Source organism: Octopus sinensis, linkage group LG6 (genome assembly GCF_006345805.1).
Source record: "Octopus sinensis linkage group LG6, ASM634580v1, whole genome shotgun sequence".
Taxonomy (NCBI): Eukaryota; Metazoa; Mollusca; class Cephalopoda; order Octopoda; family Octopodidae; genus Octopus; species Octopus sinensis.
In genome coordinates this window covers 87180971-87202640 of record NC_043002.1, presented here as the reverse complement: position 1 = coordinate 87202640, position 21670 = coordinate 87180971, and the positions used below count along the sequence as shown (strand labels likewise).

Genomic DNA, 21670 nt, shown 5'->3' with positions numbered 1-21670 from the left:
ACATGCCGCAGGCCAGTCTGAGTTATTTCTCTGAGCGGATTTTATTTCAATTATGCAATTCTCCAGGCCATAAAAGTGTTCTACTCTTTTTTTTTTCTTGTATAAGTCTAAGTCCTACTGGAGATGAGGTCAGACAATTGTCGTGTTGATGATGGCTATTGAGCCAGAAACATGTGTCAATGACTGTCCTTTTCTCTCCAGAAAATAAGCCTATCCTTTTCCGAAACGATAACTGCAAGTCAACAAGGGAGCATTCTAGAAATGTGAGATTATTTCCCCTTCTGAAGTGAAGCGGGTCTTCATTGCCATTTGGTAATTACGATACATCCTCTAGAGGCGGAGACAGTTTTAATGAATTAAGAATTTGTGTTATATGCTATTTGATATACCTATGTTTTTCTATGTTATTGAAATACATGCCACTAGACACTCTGCGTTGTTTCACTTAGCTCATTATTGTTAACTTATAAAGGTTTAACAATATGTATGTATTACGCATGCATATGTGTGTATGTGTGTGTACATATATATATATATATATATATATATATATATTATATATATATATATATATATATATATATATCACGTGATCACGTGACCGACCAGGCTATCAAATGTTGCTACACATCGCTGGTCACAATGCGCTTCGCATTGTTTTAGCCTTCAAATGACGCCACCCCACTGGCTAAGAGAGCAGGCCTACAGAAGAAAGAGTGAGAGAAAGTTGTGGCGAAAGAGTACAGCAGGGATCGCCACCACCCCCTGCCGGAGCCCCGAAGAGCTTTAGGTATATATATATATTGCTGGATCTGGAGGTGGCCCTGCAGGACTGGTAATATTAATGACATTAATATTTTTGTTAAACCTTTATAAGTTAACACCTGTGCCAAACATATCAGCAGGGAGGAACCCAGAGCGCCAAACTTTTGGGAAGGAAATACTGGTTGTAGGGATTAGAGCAAGGCCAAGGCGTAGGACCAATAAGGTTGATGAGAGAAAAGATGAGTAGGTCGGTAATGTCTGGTGTGAGCGCAAAAGTCTTATAGTAGCAGTAGGAAAAGTACAAGGAGAGAAAATAACACAACAGTGAACATGGAGTTGGGTGGTGGATGCCTGTAAGTGAATTAGTTGAAGGCCATTTTCAGGATGTGATCTCAGATATAGGAAGGGGTCCAGCAACAACAGCACCGTTTTCATATGAGAGCAACACACCATAGTGAATTTAAATGCATGCTTGCACCGTAAGGTATCCATGAATGTATAATAAACGGGTATGTGGACGTGTGTGTGTTTGTATTTAAGTATGTAAGTTTCTATGTTTGAGTGTTAGTCTGTTTCTGAGTGTTCAGTATACTCTAGCCAGTAAAATTAAAAATTAAGCAGTTAAGATTGGTTGGATTCTGTTTGGCTAAGAACAAAAGCCTAATGGGTTAGAGAAGAAGAAATAGACTGTTGAAATGCTTATGGCTTTCCCAAACATAATAATGACATAATAATGGTAGTCCGTCGGTTACGACGACGAGGGTTCCAGTCGATCCAATCAACAGAACACCCTACTCGTGAAATCAACGTGCAAGTGACTGACCAATCCACAGACATGTGTACCCTTAACGTAGTTCTCAGGGAGATTCAGAGAGACACAGAATGTGACAAGACCGGTTCATTGGATTACAGGGAAAACTCATTTTTGCCAGCCGATTGGACTGGAGCAACATGAAATAAAGTGTCTTACCCAAGCACACAACACGCCGCCAGGAATCGAACTCACGACTTTACGATCGTGAGCTGATTACCCTGACCATTAAGCCACGCGCCTTCACTAAGAATGATATGAGAGAGGTGAACTTCAACAGGGAATGGAAACCTCGTTACTGTTTCAGCTTGTCGGGATCATTTACAGCGATCTTTTTGATAAGTATCGATTCTGCACTTTAGTAGAATGTAAAATGTAATATGTATGGCAGGACTTTAGGAATCTATTTATCACAGTTTACCTACTTATTTTGCATCACTTTGCTTTGTCAATGGATTCCTTGATGAAGTCTGAAGGGCTTCATTGTGACAAACAGCAGGGCTACTTTTATACCCGGTGGAGCACAACTTTCCCTAGATCTGATCACTGCCAATTTCTTCCTTAAAAAGAGAGTAAGTGAGAAACAGATCCACAAAAATAAAGAGTTTGAGAAAGAGAAGAACAGACTCCAGTACAAGAATGTAGTTTGTCCACTCTGAAAGGAAGGAAGGCAAAAATTGTTGCAGTGAACCGAAACGATTACTGCAAACAATTTAACTTATCGCTCCAATGACTCAGCTTCCTGCCCGCCTTCGGCTAATGTTATCGATCTCCAGATACTGAAGTTCAAAGTCTACTTTAATTGGGATGTGGATTCTGAATATGTGTGCGTGTGTCTGTACGTATGTGTGTATACACATACATACACATACTATACACAGACATACATATATATGTATATACTGATGCTTATACCCCCGTCTATATACATCTATATACATCTATCTATAAATATATATATATATTCCCATCTGGAAGTGTAACAGCGATCCCCTTCCTGACATCCCTCCTTACTTTCTCATGTGCAACTCGAGATTTCTCAAAAGTGGCTGTCCCCTCGTGCACAATCCTTCTCCACCTGCTACGATCAATAGCCCTGCCTTCCCATGTGTCAGGAGAAATGCTAGCATCTCTTAAGGAAGCCTTCAGCAAGTCCTTATACCTCTTTTTTGGTTTATGTGGAGGTCGTTCTCATTTAGCTAATTCTCCATAAAAGAGTTGTTTTGGTATCCTTGAATCCTTCATCCTGACCAGATGACCACTCCATCTGAGTCTTTGCTTTAACACAAGAGCTTCTATACTTTCACACCGAGAGCCTTCCAATATTTCAAGATCACTGATGCGGTCCTTCCACTTAATGCCATATATATATATATATATATATATATATATATATATATCGTCACTAGATCATATATCCAAAAAAGAAGCCCACTCTAAACGTTAGAGCGGAGATATATTTACAGGAAGTTAATTATATGGCTTGTCATAGAGTGACCAATGGTTTCGTATCCATAAAGTGCTTTCGCCTTATACACTGGCGAAAATAAATTTAAGACCGATGATAAAAGTTCTATTTCTTACAAAATATTTTGTAAATAAGGTGTAAAAGATAAAAAATAATTTGTATGGTGTTAGTAACACCATACAAATTATTTTTATCTTTTACACCTTATTCAGAATTTATTTCGAACATCAGCAAGCAACTAAAGTGCAGTAAAACGGCTTGCGTGCAAGTGTGGAAGTTATACTCGGAGACGTGTCAATATAAAGATCGGCAAAGCTTTAGAATTCTTCAAGTTGTATAAAAATAGTTATTGTCTGCATCATTCGAAAGAGAATTAAATTTTGCATAAGGTGTAAAAAATAGAGATAATTTGTATGGTGTTAGTAACAAAATATTTTGTAAGAAATAGAACGTTTATCATCGGTCTTAAATTTATTTTCGCCAGTGTAGACGACTAATCTGATTCTAATGGCCGCGGACATTGGAGTCTGACGAGTCGTCTATAAGGCTAAGTGCTTTATGGATGGGAAAGCATTGGTCATTCTATGACCAGCCATATAATTAACTTCCTGTAAATGTGTGTGTGTGCGCGCGTGCGTGTGTACATATTGCCAAGGTATGTTAAGTTCGAATAATACTGAAAGCGGTTCATCGTTGTCCCTCTTCATATCAACATATAGAGATCAGATTATGTTAATATCATTTCCCCTTTTCTATGAAACACAAACTGTTGACAGTTGATTGGATTTTCTGTTGTTTTCTCTTGTTGTTGTTTTTTTTTTCAACTAAGAGGCAAACTTAAATACTTTGGGACATTTTCTGTAAACATGATACAGAACATTTTATCTAAAATTGATTTAAATTGACGCTGTTAACCTACTTCAATTATTTCTCTTAAACTCCTTGTGTGTGTGTGTGTGTGGTGTGTGTGTGTGTGTGTGTGTGTAATTATATGTCTGCGTGTGCACACCTATGTAATCTCATGATAATATGGACATTTAAAATACTTAATGAAATGTACTTGTATGTAATGCACGCGCACATACACACATAGATAAACACGCACATATATATATATATATATATATATATATATATATATATATATATATATATATATATATATATATATATATATATATATATATGTAACGGCGGTGCATCAGCATAGCCGCAGCTCTGAGCTGAAACAAAGAAAAAAAATATATATATATATGCATCTATATGTGAGAGAGTGAAAGGGTGAGAGAGGGAGGGAGAGTGAAGGAGAAAGAGAGATGATAATTGACTGACAGACAAGGTTGTTATGTACCGTACATAAGTATACACAGCTATGTGTAAATATTAGTTATACATAAGTAGATATGTATATCAATTTTGCTTAGATTTTGAAACTATGTGTGTGGAAGAATATAGAGACAGGCCGACAGACAGATAAACAGAAATATTGTAAGTGATCTAACAAGAGATAATATTTAAACTGAGTCAGACAAGCAGACATCTTCAAAATATATTTAAGAACTAAGTTGTCTTTTTTTTTATTTCATGTTTTGCTCTTTTTGTTTTTATTTTGTTTTGTTTTGTTGTTCGTTTAATTTTAATTTTTTTATTTTTCATATAAAATAAACAATATCTGTTGATCCATTACTGCAAATTTACTTAAATATGTTCAGAATATTTTAGTATCTTTTGTTTATAGTCTGGTGACATTATATTGCCGTTGATATTATAGTTGGTTTCTTAGACCCCGGTTCGGCTCTAATTGCGCAGACACCGCATCTTAAAACATTTCAGACATAACAATGTGTCCTTTTGCACACATGGTAATGCGATATCTATTGTCATTCTCTTTGTAAAACTTTTGAGGGAGATTTGGTAGAAATATCCGAAAAAAAGTGACCACATAGAGACTCCGTAGCTAATATGGTTAAGATAATAATGAGTATTATTGATTTCAAATTTTGGCACAAGGCCAGCAAGTTTGAGGATGGAAGTAAATAGATTACATCGACCCCAGTACTCAACTGGTACTTATTTTATCGACTTCGGTGCTCAACTGATATTTATTTTATTTCATCGACTCCAAAAGTAGGAAAGGTAAAGTCGATCTTGGTGGAATTTGGTGATGTATAATATTGAATCACTGAGCAAAGCGGCGAGCGGGCAGAATCGTTAGCATACCGGCCGAAATGCTGAGCGGCATTTCGTCCGTCTTCACGTTCTTGGTTCAAATTCCGCCGAGGTTGGCTTTGCCTTTCGTCTCTTTCGGGGTCGATAAAATGAATAACAGTCGAGCGCTGGAGTCGTTGTAATCGACTTTCCACCACCCCCGACTCCGACCTCCGAACCTGCTAGCCTTGGGTCAAAATTTTAAACCAACATTAAATCACAGAGCTGTAAAGTCATTGTTGAAGGTTTTGCTTCCATATAGAAGAAACCGTGACTATATTCACTTCAGAATAATGCAGTTTCGGGTTCGATCCTATGTGCGGTATCTTGGACAAGTGTCTTTTAGAGTAGTTTCGAATTGGTCTAATCTCTATGTATGAAATTTGGTTGACTAAAACTATATGGAAGTCCATCAGATGATCGGTAATTGTTCTGTGATAGCAACTCTAATCCATTTTCTACTTTAACACCACACTTTGGGTGCTTTGAGTAGGTCCCACATTGTTGCAAAGATTCGAACATGGTATTCAGTCCGGGGATAACTCGATATCTTAATGTGTCATTTTTTGCTACTGTAACCCATGGGTTCGAGGTCCACTGATCCTTCTCCATCCTAATTCCAGCACTAAGGTCAGAGGCCCTGATCTCTGCTCTGAATAAACCAAAAAAGTACTCATATCTTCTTCTCACTCCCTATCTCCCACTCTTTCTCCATACCTCCGTCTACTCCGTCTCTCTCTCTCTCTCTCTCTCTCTCTCTCTCTCTCTCTCTCTCTCTCTCTCTCTCTCTTCTCACATGATGAAACGAACCGAGTATTCCAGTATTTCAAACTTGTATGAAACATTTGTCAATATCACATTTGTCTATTCCTACTGGTATCGAGGGTGCATGGCTTAGTGGTTATACACCATTCACTATCAAATAATTTAATACTAAATAAATCAATGATATAGCCATCACTCCCTAGCATGTGTGATCTGTTAGCATGAAGCATGCTTTCGTTAATTGTTGATACACTCTCGACCCTCCTACTTTTGAATCAGGGAAACATCGAAGATGTGACAGCTAGAAGAAGAGCAGGCTGCACCAGTACTCGGCTGGTACTCATTTTGCGCTGAGAAGACTGGAGCAACGGGAAACGAAGTGCCTTGCTCAAGGTCACAACATACCACGCGGTCCAGGAATAGAACTCACAATATTATGATCGTGAAGAAACCTATGCGAAGAATTAATACAAGATGTAGACATCTTCTTAGTAGAAATTGATCATCTAGTTGAAAGTTATAGCAAGAAAGTCGTTAACTAGACTCTGAAATACATTTAAATTGATAGAGTGGATTCTAGAATACTCTGTTAGCACTTACAGCAAGAAAGGAATCCACTAAATATCCTTTTAGGCAGTCGGAGAGTACGGAATGATAGCCAGTAGTACAGTAACTCGCAAAATTACAAATACCAAGCCCCACGAAATATATTTAATGAATGTTTTGGCACCCAATTTTTTATTAATAAAATGACAAAATGAAGTTTTATAAATCTTTCTCCATATAATTCGCCTTGTTGTTGGATAAGCTTAAAATATCGGAAACCATCTAAACTTTATAAACATGGCAGTTTCTCCGTAGTTTGATGGAAACTGCAGAAGAACGTCGGGTGGATTGCACCAATAGTTAAGGTACAATCTTGTCACACCTTGTTTTATGTTGACTCAGTCGGAGAATTACATTAAGAGTACTCATGTACATAGACTACCCATCCATTAAAACGTTAATTCACAAGTCCTTTTTTATTCTTTTTCAGTTGGTCGAACAGCTGAATCTTTACAGACGGTTTTATTTCTTTTTAATATATTTTCGATTTCATAAGCCATAAACGAAAAAGCTGCTATTGAATATATGATGTTTTTTTATTGAATTATTTCTTTACAGGTGTGAAGTATCTGAACGATTGTCCGAAACAGCCTAAAATACCTGTGTACCTGCTGGTCGGCGGTTGCTTCGGCACGCTAAAGATGGTGTATACAATATGGCGTCAAGTTCAACAGCGTCGTTTTGACAGTTTACCCGATCTCGTAGGTTTTGATCCCACTGAAGAAGCGATTTTCTCAACTCGTTCCTATCGCCTCATGGACACAATTCTCGTTCTTTTCCTCATTTGCTGGATCTTAACTGGAACTTACTGGGTTTTTCTCATCTGGAAGCCAAACTTCGAGCAACTGCTACATGACCCCAACAATTGGTGTAACAAATCTGTGTATGGTCTGGCACTTTTTCAGATCATTGTTTCTTACGCATGGATGGCACTAGCCTTATTGACTGTCATCGGATTGTTTATATCCTACTACTGCCGGCGATCGAAACCTGGCGAACAAAGAAGCCAAACTACAGACGTGAAGTGATGTCTCCGATATTTATAATCACTGATCAAATATATAAAAAGCGAAGTCAAAAGGGGTATAATTTTGTGACAAAATAATAAATATTGTCTACGGACTTAAAGCTTTACGTAATGGATTCTAGGATCACCTTGAATGTTCATGTTTCAGCACGAAAATGAAATAAGGTATATTATTATTATTATTATTATTATTATTATTATATTATTATTATTATTATTATTATTATCTTCTTTCAATTTTGTTCCCTTTCTTGCCGAGTGTCTTCCCAGCGCTTACGGCAAAGAAACTTGCTGTATACATTGGCATGCCATCAAAATAAACACACCAGATTGTTCATTTACAAAGGCATGAGATAAAAAAAAACAAGGGAAGAAAGAGGTAAGAAAGAAAGAATGAAAAACTGAAAAAAAGAAAATAAGGAGGAAAAAGAAAAAAATTCACAGCGACAGTGCTCTTCTCAATACGTGTAAAGTACCAGTTAAGACAATTTTTTGCACTCCCTGCATGGATGGTAAGCCAGGAATCATCCTCAAATAATTTTCAGTCCCCTTTTTTGTTATTGCAAGTGCTCCTACAATCATTGGTATTGTAAATGTCTTGAAATGCCACATTTTTTTCGATTTCAGTCAACAAATCTGAGCTTATCATATTCTTTTGCCGAGATATGACTACAATGTATGTTCATGTCAATCAATAAACAGATTTTATTGTTTTGGTCCTTCACAACAATATCTGGTTTAATAACTTTGATGGTCCGGTTTGTATGTATTGGAAAGTCCTAAAGAATCGCAACAATTTCTCCCTCAGTTACAGCCTCAGAATGGTGCTTGTACTATTAGTCAGCAGCTTTGATTTTAAAATGCCGACATATCATCCAGTGTAGATATTAGCCAACTCTGTCATGCCTAGAGTTATACTCTTCTGGTGATAAAATCTTACACCTAGAGATTAGGTGGTCCACTGTTTCAATCCCATCGTTACAGTATCAGCACTTTGAGTCTACTCCAGTTTTCATCACATTGGCTTGGTAATTCCAGGTCAATAAGTTTTGATATTGAGCAGCTGAGATAAAGTCTTCGTTCTCTGCCTTTAGTCCTGAGCTCCGTTGCCACTGAAGAGTGTGCTTCTGGTCTACATCAGCTTGTTTGCTACGGTCCACATATTTGCCATGCAGAGATTTTGTTCCCACCTATCAGCCAATTGTTAAACGCCTTTTGCTTTGCCATTGATTTCACCTTCCTTGCAACAACAGTTGTCACACTTCCATCATGATGTCTAATCTGGATATTATGCATGAACTCACTAGTAGATCTTTTGTTCTCCTTCATGATAGAATGAAGCTTCTTACGTTTCTCGTGGTTTTTAACAAGTCTTAACATCCAGTCGTTAGATGTTTCAAGATATTTGACCACTCCAATTATGGTGGTTTTGTAAGAGATTTCAAATTGGATCGAGTCTCGCCTTCCTTGGGCTCTGAGAAAGTAAAGATGATCTGCGTATGCCTTTGGGTGGTGCATCTTATTGCAAGTCAACATCTTACGGATTTTCCTGTCAATCTTCCTTATTTCGCTCATATTTCAGTTCAACATATTGAAACTGTAAATAAAAACTGGAGCTACTAAGGAATTAATGGCTAACACCTTGTTACGTGCATTTAACTCGGATTTTAGGATTCCTCAAGCTCTCCTGTAACATACCTTCCTGATCTTCTCTTTCATGCTTATATGCTGAATGCCAGAGCTCTCATTTATTCCGAGGTATTTGTAAATTTGTTCCTGCTCAAGTTGTTTCATAAATGTGTCAACATTTAACACCACTGAATGTGAGGTCTTCAATTTTCCTTTCTGGAATGTGGCCTTGGCACATTTATCAAGACCAAATTCCATCCCGATGTCACCACTGAATGCTTTCACAGTATGCAATAGACCTCCATGCTCATTACCGTCTTTGCCATAAAGTCTTAAGTCATCCATGTAAAATAGATAGTTTATTTTCTTGTCTTGTTATTATCATATAATTGTTCAACATTTGAGTAGTCTAAGGCAAATTCCTACTGCGTCACCTGCTACACCTCCGTGTTGCTGGGGGGGGGGTGCAGTATTGTGTGTTCTTTTCTGTTGTTTGGGAGTGCACAAACTCTTCCCGGTATTGTATTGCGTTAGTTTTTTTTTTCCTATTACTGTTGTATTACTGCTTGTATTGTGTGTTCAGTGTGTAATGCGTTAGTTAATTGGCATGCTGGTGAAAGTTTATTTCAATGGATATCATTATTATTATTATCATTAATATTATTATTATTATTATTATTATTATTATTATTATTATTATTATTATTATTATTATTATTATTATTATCATTATCATTATTATTATTATTATTATTATTATTATTATTATTATTATATTATTATTATTATTATTATTAAAAGTTTAGACGCTTTTATGTAACCCAAATTTTTTGTATCGTCATATACCATCCTCGATCTTTTTGTAAACCCTTAGTGGTTGATAAATAAAATGTATATTATTATTATTATTATTATTATTATTATTATTAAAAGTTTAGACGCTTTTATGTAACCCAAATTTTTTGTATCGTCATGTACCATCCTCGATCTTTTTGTAAATACTTAGTGGTTGATAAATAAAACACTATATTATTATTGTTATCATTATTATTATTATTATTATTATTATTATTATTATCATTATTATTATTATCATTATTATTATTATTATCATTATTATTATTATTATCATTATTATTATTATTCAATAGTCTTATCTTTATTGCAAGTTTTCCCTGCACTACCGACCGCAGCTTTGTGTGCCTGAGTATGTGCTGTAGTTTGTTTTAATGTTGTCCTTTTTACTGTATTGAGTGTTGTACATAAAATGTGCGAGTTGCTAGCTGCGCTATTTTTCTGTGTTACATATATTCATAAGTCCTGGAGTTTGTGTTATACATTTGTCTGCATATTTTTTTACCATACCTAACGCACCTATTATTATAAAGATGTTTTCTGCCTTCAGGTTTCACATTCGAGTTATCTCAATTTCCACATCCTTATTTCTCTATTCCATTATTATTATTATTATTATTATTATTATTATTATTATTATTATTATCATGATCATCATCATCATCATCATCATCATCATCATCATCATCATTATTATTATTATTATTATTACTACTACTACTACTACTACTATTATTATTATTATCATCATTATCATCATCATCATCATCATCATCATCATTATTATTAAGGCGGTGAGCTGGCAGAAGCGTTAGAACGCTGGGCAAAATGCTTAGCAGCATTTCGTCCGTTCTTGCGTTCTGAGTTCAAATTCCGCCAAAGTCGACTCCGCCTTTCATTCTTTAGGGGTCGATAAATTAAGTACCAGTCAACTACTGAGGTCGATGTGATCGATTTACTCTCCCCACTCTCCCCTTGTGCCTATAGTAAAAAGGATTATTATTATTATTATTATTATTATTATTATTATTATTATTATTATTATTATCATTATCATTATCAGCAGCAGCAGCAGCATTATTAAGACGGCGAGCTGGCAGAATCATTAGCACACTGGACGAAATGCTTAACGGTAATTTACCCCGCCACTACGTTCTGAGTTCAAATTCCGACGAGGTCAACATACCTTTTCATCCTTTCGGGGTAGACAAAGTACCAGTTGAGTACCGGGGTCGATATAATCGACTATCCCCCTTCCCTAAATTTCAGGCCTTGTGTCTTTAATAGACAGGATTGTTATTATTATTATTATTATTGAAGACGTTGCAAAGTATCCAAAATTGCGGTGTTGTAGATTAAAGATATTGTGTGTACCGGGGATCTGTACTCTCTATCAAGTCACAACAAAGACCTCAGAGAGACAGTACTTTACGTAGTATGCATGTAGTTCGAAGTAAAGCCGATTTTTGCAATACACGAAGATTGTAGGGTATTTCTAAAATGTCCTGATGTTTCTTCAGGTAGGGTGGATTTTGAACCCAATCCTCCGATGACAACAGGAACAAATTTTATGTCTCACAGCTGTCACATCTTGGCGATCTCAATTTTCAGGTCTCCAAATTTGTCGACCTTTTCTCTTTCTTTCATGATGATACGTTGATCTTCTGGCAATGTGACGTCGATTACTAGGCGCTCTTTTTCGGCCCACCTAGAGCCTACTATATTCGGCCTTCAGTGCTCTAACATCTTGTTTGTCTGGAACTCAGAGCCCTAGAGAATCTTTGCATTCCAGGTTTCGTCCATTACTTTTTCCTATTTCTTTACTACCCAAAAGGGGCTAAACACAGAGGGGACAAACAAGGACAGACAAACGGATTAAGTCGATTATATGGACCCCAGTGCGTAACTCGTACTTCTTTCATCGACCCCGAAAGGATGAAAGGCAAAGTCGACCTCGACGGAATTTGAACTCAGAACGTAACGGCAGACGAAATACGGCTACGCATTTTGTCCGGCATGCTAACGATTCTGCCAGCTCGCCGCCTTACTTTTCCGGTGTATGTTGGTACCAAACTCTCGTCACCTTGTATCCATACTTCTGGCATAGTAGCCAGTAAAGGTTTGGGGCTACTTTGTTGTGTCCACGCTTGTGCTCTTTCTGCGCAAGATTTTCACAGGCAAAGTGAGTCTCGCTTTCAAACTTCTTCCAACACATTCTGTAGAAGTTCGTTGCACTTGTGTGCTATATACTCCCTTTTCACTGAGTTGGTATTCATTGCTTGGTCCTGGGTAGTGATTATTAGGATTTCGGTCTTCTTTTTAATGTTACCTTTGCTGAGCCACCTCCATGATGCTTGCTAATCTTTTAATTTGTTAGTCTCACAGTAGAACTGACCATGTAATTCCATGCGGAGTTATGTTCCCTCTCTCTTTCGTTGACTATTCGTGATCGGAATTCATTACCACTCTCAAGTTCATTGCTGGTAAATCCATCTGTATTAGCAGTATACTGTAGTAGGTCTTGTTCACTGTTTACCAAATACTCAGTCATGTTTTTTTTCTTTCATTTCCGTATGCTAATCAGGTCACGTTCATAATTGTTAGATCAAAAGCTATACAAAAAAATGAATCCATAATTTCTCTCTCTCCCTCTTTCTTTCTTTCTCTCTCTCTCTCTCTCTCTTTCTCTCTCTCTCATATCACTGATGAAGTTAAATATTTATTTCTTTATTGCCCACAGGGGGGTAAACATAGAGGAGACAAACAAGGACAGACAAGGGGATTAAGTCGATTATATTGACCCCAGTGCGTAACTGGTACTTATTTAATTGACCCCGAAAGGATGAAAGGCAAAGTCGACCTCGGCGGAATTTGAACTCAGAACGTAAAAGGCTGATGTAGACACAAGACCTCCACTTTCTGGTCGAGGAATGTAGTTGATAACACCGACCCAATAGCTGACTGCTTCTGTATTTTATCGACTTCGGAAGAAGGATAAAAGTCATAGTTTACATCGCTGGAACTCAAAAAGGAAAGATCCGTAACTAAATACTGCAAGAGATTTTTCCTGGTGCTTTAACGATTCTGTCTTTCTAGCAAATATTATTCACAGTTATTCTCTTCTCAGTTGAAGATATCTTCAAAAGATATTGATCAAGTGAAATTGTGCTCATTTAAACGCCATTAAAAACAAAATTTGCATACTTCTTTGATACACCTTATATTTTTGAGTTAATATCGGCCTTTTGAAACGTAAACCAGATACTAGATAGTTCTTTGAACTTAGGTCTATTTTAAATGTATATTTTTCTTATTTTCTCTTTCAAAAATTATTCAAATGATGTTTTAATTTTAATCTTTAAGTAAAACTTAAGTGAATCTTAAGAGAATTTATAATTCAACACTGATCAATAATTAAATTATTTATAGTATTATGTTTTAATTAGTTCGTTTAGCCTAAAGCCCTGCACGTCGAAATAGACTTCACCTTTCATTAATCCGAAGTCGATAACATAAGAACCAGTGTTGAGCTGGGATTGATCCAATCGATTCATTTTAAATTTAAATCGTGACAAAAATTAAAATACCAGTTGGATAATGAGGTGACATAAGCCATTATACTCTTTCAAGAAATTTGTGACCAGTGGCTGTTTTGGAAATAAAAACCTCCGATTCGTGGCTGTATACCAACGCACGAAATAATACTTATAAACATATAGGCGCAAGAGTGGCTGTGTGGTAAGTAGATTGCTTGCCAACCACATGGTTCCGGTTTCAGTACCACTGCGTGGCACCTTGGGCAAGTGCCTTCTGCTATAGCCTCGGGCCGACCAAAGCCTTGTGAGTGGATTTGGTAGACGGAAACTGAAAGAAGCCCTTCGTATATATGTACATGTATATATATATATATGTGTGTGTGTGTGTGTGTGTGTGTGTGTGTGTATTTGTATGTCCGTGTTTGTCCCCCCAACATCACTTGACAACCGATGCAGGTGTGTTTACGTCCCCGTAACTTAGCGTTTCGGCAAAAGAGACCGATAGAATAAGTACTAGGCTTACAAAGAATATGTCCTGGGGTCGATTTGCTCGACTAAAGGCGGTGCTCTAGCATGGCCGCAGTCAAATGACTGAAACAAGTAAAAGAGTAAAAAGAGTAAATATTTACCTGGTTATTCATGCTAGTGCTAACTATAATTGACTCATCCTATATTCAGCTTTTATTAGCCTTACGTTATAGTATATATGCATATAATGATTTCTACTATAGCCACAATTCCTGAAATTTCGGGGGAGGGAGCCAGTCGATTAGATCGACCCCAGTACGCAACTGCTACTTAATTTATCGACCCCCAAAAGGATGAAGGGCAAATTCGACCTCGGCAGATTTTGAACTCAGAACGGAGCGACGGGCGAATTACTGCAAAGCATTTCGTACAGCGTGCTAACGATTCTGCCAGCTCGCCGCCTTAATATATGCATATAATAACTGAACTGCAGCCGCCTCCCTAAATCGAGGTTGATTATCCATCTACCAAGCTTTGTTAAACTTGTTTTAGGTGTTCATGTAGTCGCGAAAAGGCATCGACCTCAATGTCCTGCCACCCATAACGCGGAAGCACAATGGTCCAATGGTTAGGGCAGCGGACTCGCAGTCGGAGGATTGCGGTTTCGATTCCTAGACCGGGCGTTGTGTGTGTTTATTGAGCGTAAACATCTAAAGCTCCACGAGGCTTCGGCAGAGGGTGGTGGCGACCCCTGTTGTACTCTTTCGCTCCAACTTTCTCTCACTCTTTCTTCCTGTTTCTTGTCCCCGACTTCCTACGCAACCGCTGAGCCTGGGATGCGCATTCATCCATCCGTCGATGATGGTGTCGGTGTCGGGGGTTGACCTGCTTTCTCTTCTGCAGGTCTTACGAATAGCAAAGGACCACATTTCGGACTTCTCCCATCTTGCGAGCTCTGGGACGAAGACCGTTCGCTCAACAGCAACAGCAACAGTACCACCCATAACCAAGTGGAACTTCCAATGCCTGACAGCTTTCGATTGACTTAGTCGTTAGAGCGTTGGATTGTTCTGGCGCTCTGAATTCAAATCCCGCCAAAGTCAACTTTGACTAGCAATTTTTTTTCTGGGTGGGAGTCAATAAAGTACCAGCCGAGCGCTAGTGCAGTCCCAAATATTACTTATTACATGTATCTAATACTAACTAATGCTCAATTAACAGCTGTGACGACTCTGTTTTTAAATAGTCTATTTCTAACATGTTTTTTTATTTATTACTTTTTTTGTTTTCTTTCAGACGACTTCTCACTGTGGGTTCCAATTTCCCTTTGTTTCTGACAGTTGCTACCTTCTGATCCCCTGTGTTATACCAATGCTGTTCTGTATAAGCAGCACTGTACAAGTCATCCTCCATGGAACCAATGTTCAGTTATATTTTAATATATACCTTCTACATCAGCGATTCTCAACTCTCCCGCTGTCATTTACCCTTCCGGCTTCATGTATTTTCCCCATTTATCCCCCACTTTATTCCCATGCATTAAAATATGCATAACTGATGTTACAAGCACAGAAAAAAAAAAGGAAAATGAAATAATTGTATTATTAAGATTTTCTGCATTACAAAATTAATGATTTCCATGCATTATATATCTACCCAACGTTAAGTAAATCTTTTATTCCACCAGGGGATAAATATATTTTCGGTTGAGAATCACTGCTCTTACCCTTCCAAAATAACATTTACATTTCATACCTCGAAAAAAAAATGGAATATTTTTCTTGTTTGAAATAAAAATAAAAATCCCATCTTAACATTCCTTTATATTTCAAGAATAGATCGCCGATATATTTTTGATTAATTGTATATCCAGTTCTATATAACTGTGTCATATATTTGATGTATTGAAGCAAAAATATATTATTGCCTTTTATACAATTCCTTCTTTTGTTTTATTTCGTTGCATTGCGTTGTATCGAAACGTCTTCATAGAATGATTCATGGAAAGCATTTGAGTGACAGCACCAGTAAAACATGAGTATAATGTGACATATTTAACGAGATAACCAGCTAATTAACTTATCAATCAGACATAATAATTGTTCAAAATCAGCATTCATTACAGTCAACTGCAATTATTTCCGTCATTTACTGAGTGGGATATTAGAAGCAGGTAGGAAGGTGGGGGTAATAACGTTAGTTTTTATGAAACTTGCTTCCTAAATTTATAGCGAATTATATCGGGCTCTGGATTGGTTGTATGGTCAAGAAGTTTGCTTTGCAACGACGTCGTTGCAGTTTCAATCCAACTGCAGGCCACTTTGAATGTCTTCTACTGTAGCTTGAGTTTATCAAAGCCTTGTGGGTGGAATTTGATAAACATTGCGAAAACCTATCGTATGCGTGAGTATATATATATATGTGTGTGTGTTTGTGGAGCGTGCGAGTGAACAGCTTCCCAAAAACTACGGTGCTTTTTGAACGAAAACCTTTGAGATGTGAGTTACAGACTCTCACTTGTCGCTATTGGACTCAGAACATAAAGACAGACGAAATGCCGCTAAGCATTTTGCCCGGTGTGCTAACAATTCTGCCAGCTCACTGCCTCATCAACAATATAAATATATTAAAATAAAAAATGCAAAGTTTTAACTTGGGATATCGTACTTAGAAAATATCGAAGAAATTGAATCCTTTTATGTGGAGCGGAGATGGAAGTGCTTCAAATCGCGACGATTTCAACAAAGACCTACATCTAAGTATGTCTTGGCCTTCAGATGACTTGACTCGTGCATGTCGCAGGCGTGGCTGTGCTGTAAAAAGTTTGCTTCTCAACTACATGGTTCCAGGTTCAATCCCAATGCGTGGTGCCTGAAACAAGTATCTTCTGCTACAGCCTTGGCCTACTAAAGCCTTGTGAATGGATTTTGTAGACGGAAATCGAAAGAAGCTCGTCGTGTGTGAGTCTGTTTCTATGTTTGTCCTCATCACCGTTTGACAACCGGTGTTGCTGAGTTTAACGACACTGTAACTTAGCGGTTCGGTTAAGAAACCGATAGAATTAGTGTACCAAGCTTAAAAATAAAACAGTACTGCGGTCGACTTGTTCGACTAAAAATTCTTCAAGGCGGTGCCCCAGCATGGCCGGAGTCTAATGACTGAAACAAGCAAAAGAAAATAGATATATACCTGTTAATCCCTGTTAATTGGCAACTCTCAGTAAGTCTCCCTGTGGCTTACATCAATATCTATAAAGCTGAAATGCGAAAAATTTGTTTGATTTCTTGGTTATTTTTCTCATTTGGAGATGGGAACGGTTTAAGGGGCGGTAGACGGGATCGGATTGGCGTCAATATTTACACTGGTGGGTAAAATGGGGTGGGTAATGGTGTGAGGAGGGTTGAAAGTCGCTTGGGGCTACCGTTTGGTTGCCATGGTGAGGAATATGGGGAAGGCAAAGAAGACGAACAAAAGAAGAAAGGGAAAAGGAGACAACACGCACAAAACAACACCACCACCAAAACCCGAACGAAGCTCGGGTCAAAATAGCAGGTCTTTTTATAAAGAACAAGCTTTAAAGCTCCTGTGAACCAGCAATGGTAAAATGTTTTGGTCCAGACGTGTGTCACTTGCGTGTATTCGTATATTCTAGGTCTAAGTAAACGTTTATAGAAAAGCTCCTTAAGAAGATGTTGCAGGGAGATTTCTTTTTCAATGTAAATTGCATGTCATCTAAAAGCCCCCAGCATATTCAGTTTTTCATCACTGCTATTGACATTTCTCAGCTAAGATTGGAGATAATAATTCCGTTTTTTGCTGAAATACATAATAAAAGGGTGATAACGATCAAAATAATTTCAGAGAATATATCAGATATACTTGTGATTAAAATATGAGAATACCACATGGTCAGTGCTTGATGTAAAACAGCTAATCAATATTAATGGGCGGTTATTGGCAAGATCAGTTGAGCGCCAGTTAAACTGCTTTGGGTACAGTCCTAGTGCGTGGCACCTTGGGCGAGTCCCTTCTACTATAGCCTCGGGCCGACTAAAGCCTTGTGAGTGGATTTGGTAGACGGAAACTGAAAGAAGCCCGGGAGTAGCTATGTGGTAAGTAGCTTGCTTGCCAACCACAAGGTTTCGGGTTCATTCCCACTGCGTGGCGCCTTAGGAAAGTGTCTTCTACTATAACCACGGGCCGACCAAAGTCTTGTGAGTGAATTTAGTAGACGGAAACTGAAAGAAGCCCGTTGTATATATATATATATATATATATATATATATGTATGTATGTATGTATGTATATGTTTGTGTATCTGTGTTTGTCCCCCAACATTGCTTGACAACCGATGCTAGTGTGTTTACGTCCCCATAAATTAGCGGTTCGGCAAAAAAGACCGATAGAACAAGTACTAAGGTTACAAAGAATAAGTCCTGGCGTCGATTTGCTAGATTAAAGGCGGTGCTCGAGCATGGCCGCAGTCAAGTGACTGAAACAAATAAAAGAACAAAAGAATATATATATATATAATATATATATATATATATATTATATATATATATATATCAGGTCATCCCATAGATTCTGTCCGATTTTACCTATTTTAAAACCGAATGAAATTTAATAGTATTCTAGAATGTCTAAGGGAATTAAAAATTATTTTTATGCGTTTCTGTACATTTAAACTAATTAAATATTATTTTACAGAATAATAGAAATAAAATTCCTTTGATTAAAACCCTTTCTAACATGGAAGTATCCCAAGAGCATTTAAGGCTCATAACGACTTATGAGTACAAGAAAGGAAACTCTTCAGCCGAAGCGACTCGAAACGTGCACACAATTTAGGGGATAGAATGCTTGAATGGAAAAACTTGCATAAAATGGTTTGCAAAATTCAGAAGTGGAGATTTTAGCCTCGAAGATAAAGTTCGAACAGGACGTCCATTTGAGTTTGATGATAAGCTCCTTGAGGCATTACTTGAAGAAAATCCTGCATTATAAGTTGAAGAATTGGCAATAAAGCTTAGTTTAAACCATACAACTGTTCATCGTCATCTTCAACAACTTGGAAAGGTTCCTAAACTTGGAAAATTGGTGCCTCATGAATTGTCCGAAAGCAACCGTAAATCTCGAGTTGACATCTGCTCTTCTCTCCATTCACGCGAACTCATTTCACCCTTTTTGGATGGACTTGTGACTGGTGATGAAAAATGGATCTTCTATCGGAACGTTAAACGTCGTAAACAGTATCTTGGTAAAAAGGAAACTTCATGGGAAAAAAGTTCTTCTCTCTGTCTGGTGGGATTGCAAAGGAGTAATTCACTTTGAATTGTTCCCACCTAATGCAACAATCAATGCTCAAGTCTCCTGTCAGCAATTAGAGCGTTTGAACCAAGTGAATCGAAAAGGAGTGATGTTTCATCAGGACAATGCGCGACCCCACACTGCAAAGATCACATCAGAGAAGATCGAATAGCTTCGTTGGGAAAAAGCTTCTCATCCACCTTATTCTCCCGACCTTGCTCCTGCAGACTACCATTTGTTTCATAATTTACAGAATCATTTGGGGGACATAACTTTCGCAAGTCAGGAGGAGGTCGAAACTGACATTTTAAAGTTCTTCGCTTTGAAACCAAAAGAGTTTTACATTGATCGGATTAAAAAGCTTGTAAATAGATGGAAGGAAGTCATAGATAATCAGGGAAAGTACATTGATGATTAAATTTCAATTAAAGATAACATCTGATCACTTGTTTTCTTTATTCAAAATTCGGACAGAACTTATGGGATGACCTGATATATACACACACACACAAGTGTGTGTGTGTGTCTGTGTGTCTGTGTTTGTCCCCCATCACTGCTTGACAACTAGTGTTGGTTTGTTTACGTCCCCGCGACCTAGCGATTCGGCAAAAGGGGCCGATAGAATAAGTGCTGGGCTTAAAAACAAAAGTCCTGGGGTCTATTTGTTCGACTAAAATCCTCTAAGACAATGTTCCATTATGGCTGCAGTCAAATGCTGGTGCACGTGTTGGTGGTGGTGGTGGTGGTGCTTGTATAGTTGTTACTACTACTGTTGCCATGCATGTAAGCCTACTGGGTGTCTATTCTTTGTCATTCGATCTTCTAGAGATGAAAGCTAAATTTACCTCAAATTACACTATCTTAAAGAAAAAGAAAGAAGGATATTTTGTACAATTTGGTCTGAAAAGTGAAACAGATGATCAGACTTGTAATCACTTCCGATCATAGATGTCCTAAAATCTGAGATAACAACGACGATTTCATCTCAATCGAAGGAGAGGAGCTTTCTCCGTCCGGGTTGCGGATCCGTGGAACAAGCTGCCAGACGAGATGGTGAAGATGCCGACGACCGATTTATTCAAAGCCTCCCTTGACCTCAAGTGGCCTGAACTCTTTACATGAACACCACCCTGTACTTAACTCCATGTCCCCCTACATGGCCTTGCTATTTGCTTTTGAGCCAAATTAACTAACTAACTAACTAACAACAATAACAGCCAAGACCATAAAAGAGTTCATTCAACTGATTAATGGACTCACCAATATCCTTCAAGGTGATGAATACGCTGTTGTTAGTGTATGCCATTTCTACTATTAGTACAATGGCCTCTATTCCGTCCTGAAATAGAAAGCTATGCATCATCACATGACCACGAAGAAACTACTAAACGATCAGCAGACCAGCTAAATGCTTCATCCAAATATCCCCCTGAATCTCACCCTCTTGTCTTAAATAATGAGGGATACAGTACGTGATAATAAAAGACGAGATGGCCAAGACAGGAATGTTTTTGATCATCGAGTTAGTGGATCACAGATGACGTACAGTTAAACAGCAATAACATACCAAAGCACATCACAACCACAACAGATTCAAAACTTTCAAAACTAAGAAACACTGGTGGAACATACCAATTAAAGGAGAAATTTTTTTGCAAACACTAAAAAGTTGATATTGTTCTATTACACAGATAGGCGTAGGAGTGGTTGTGTGGTAAGTAGCTTGCTTACCAACCACATGGTTACGGATTCAGTCCCACTGCGTGGCAACTTGGCAAAGTGTCTTCTACTATAACTTCGGGCCGACCAAAGCCTTGTGAGTAGATTTGGTAGACGGAAACTGAAAGAAGCTTGTCGTATATATGTATACATATATATATGTATACATATATATATGTATGTGTTTGTGTGTCTGTGTTCGTCCCTCCCCCAACATCGCTTGACAACCGATGGTGGTGTGTTTACGTCCCCGTAACTTAGCGGTTCGGCAAAAGAGACCGATAGAATAAGTACTAGACTTACAAAGAATAAGTCCTGGGGTCGATTTGCTCGACTAAAGGCGGTGCTCCAACATGGCCATAGTCAAATGACTGAAACAAGTAAAATAGTAAAAGAGTAAAGAGATAAAATTTATTTAGCTTTAGAAATGTCAGTTACATAGTAGATGTGAATGTTTCATCTGAAGTTGTAGATAATGAGAACACTTACAATAAACAAATATA

General features: G+C 37.7%; 1 protein-coding gene across 2 annotated transcripts in view; it reads left to right on the top strand.

Annotated features, from left to right (window-relative positions):
* Positions 1-15973, top strand: part of LOC115213404 (transmembrane protein 272-like) — a 275325-nt gene extending 259352 nt beyond the window's left edge. For both annotated transcript variants that reach the window (XM_029782355.2, XM_036504138.1), the window contains 2 exons: positions 7182-7815; positions 15435-15973. In XM_029782355.2, the coding sequence (XP_029638215.1) occupies positions 7182-7651 (470 nt within the window). In that variant the 3' untranslated portion in view covers positions 7652-7815; positions 15435-15973. The remainder of the gene's footprint in view (positions 1-7181; positions 7816-15434) is intronic.
* The last annotated feature ends 5697 nt before the right edge of the window (positions 15974-21670 follow it).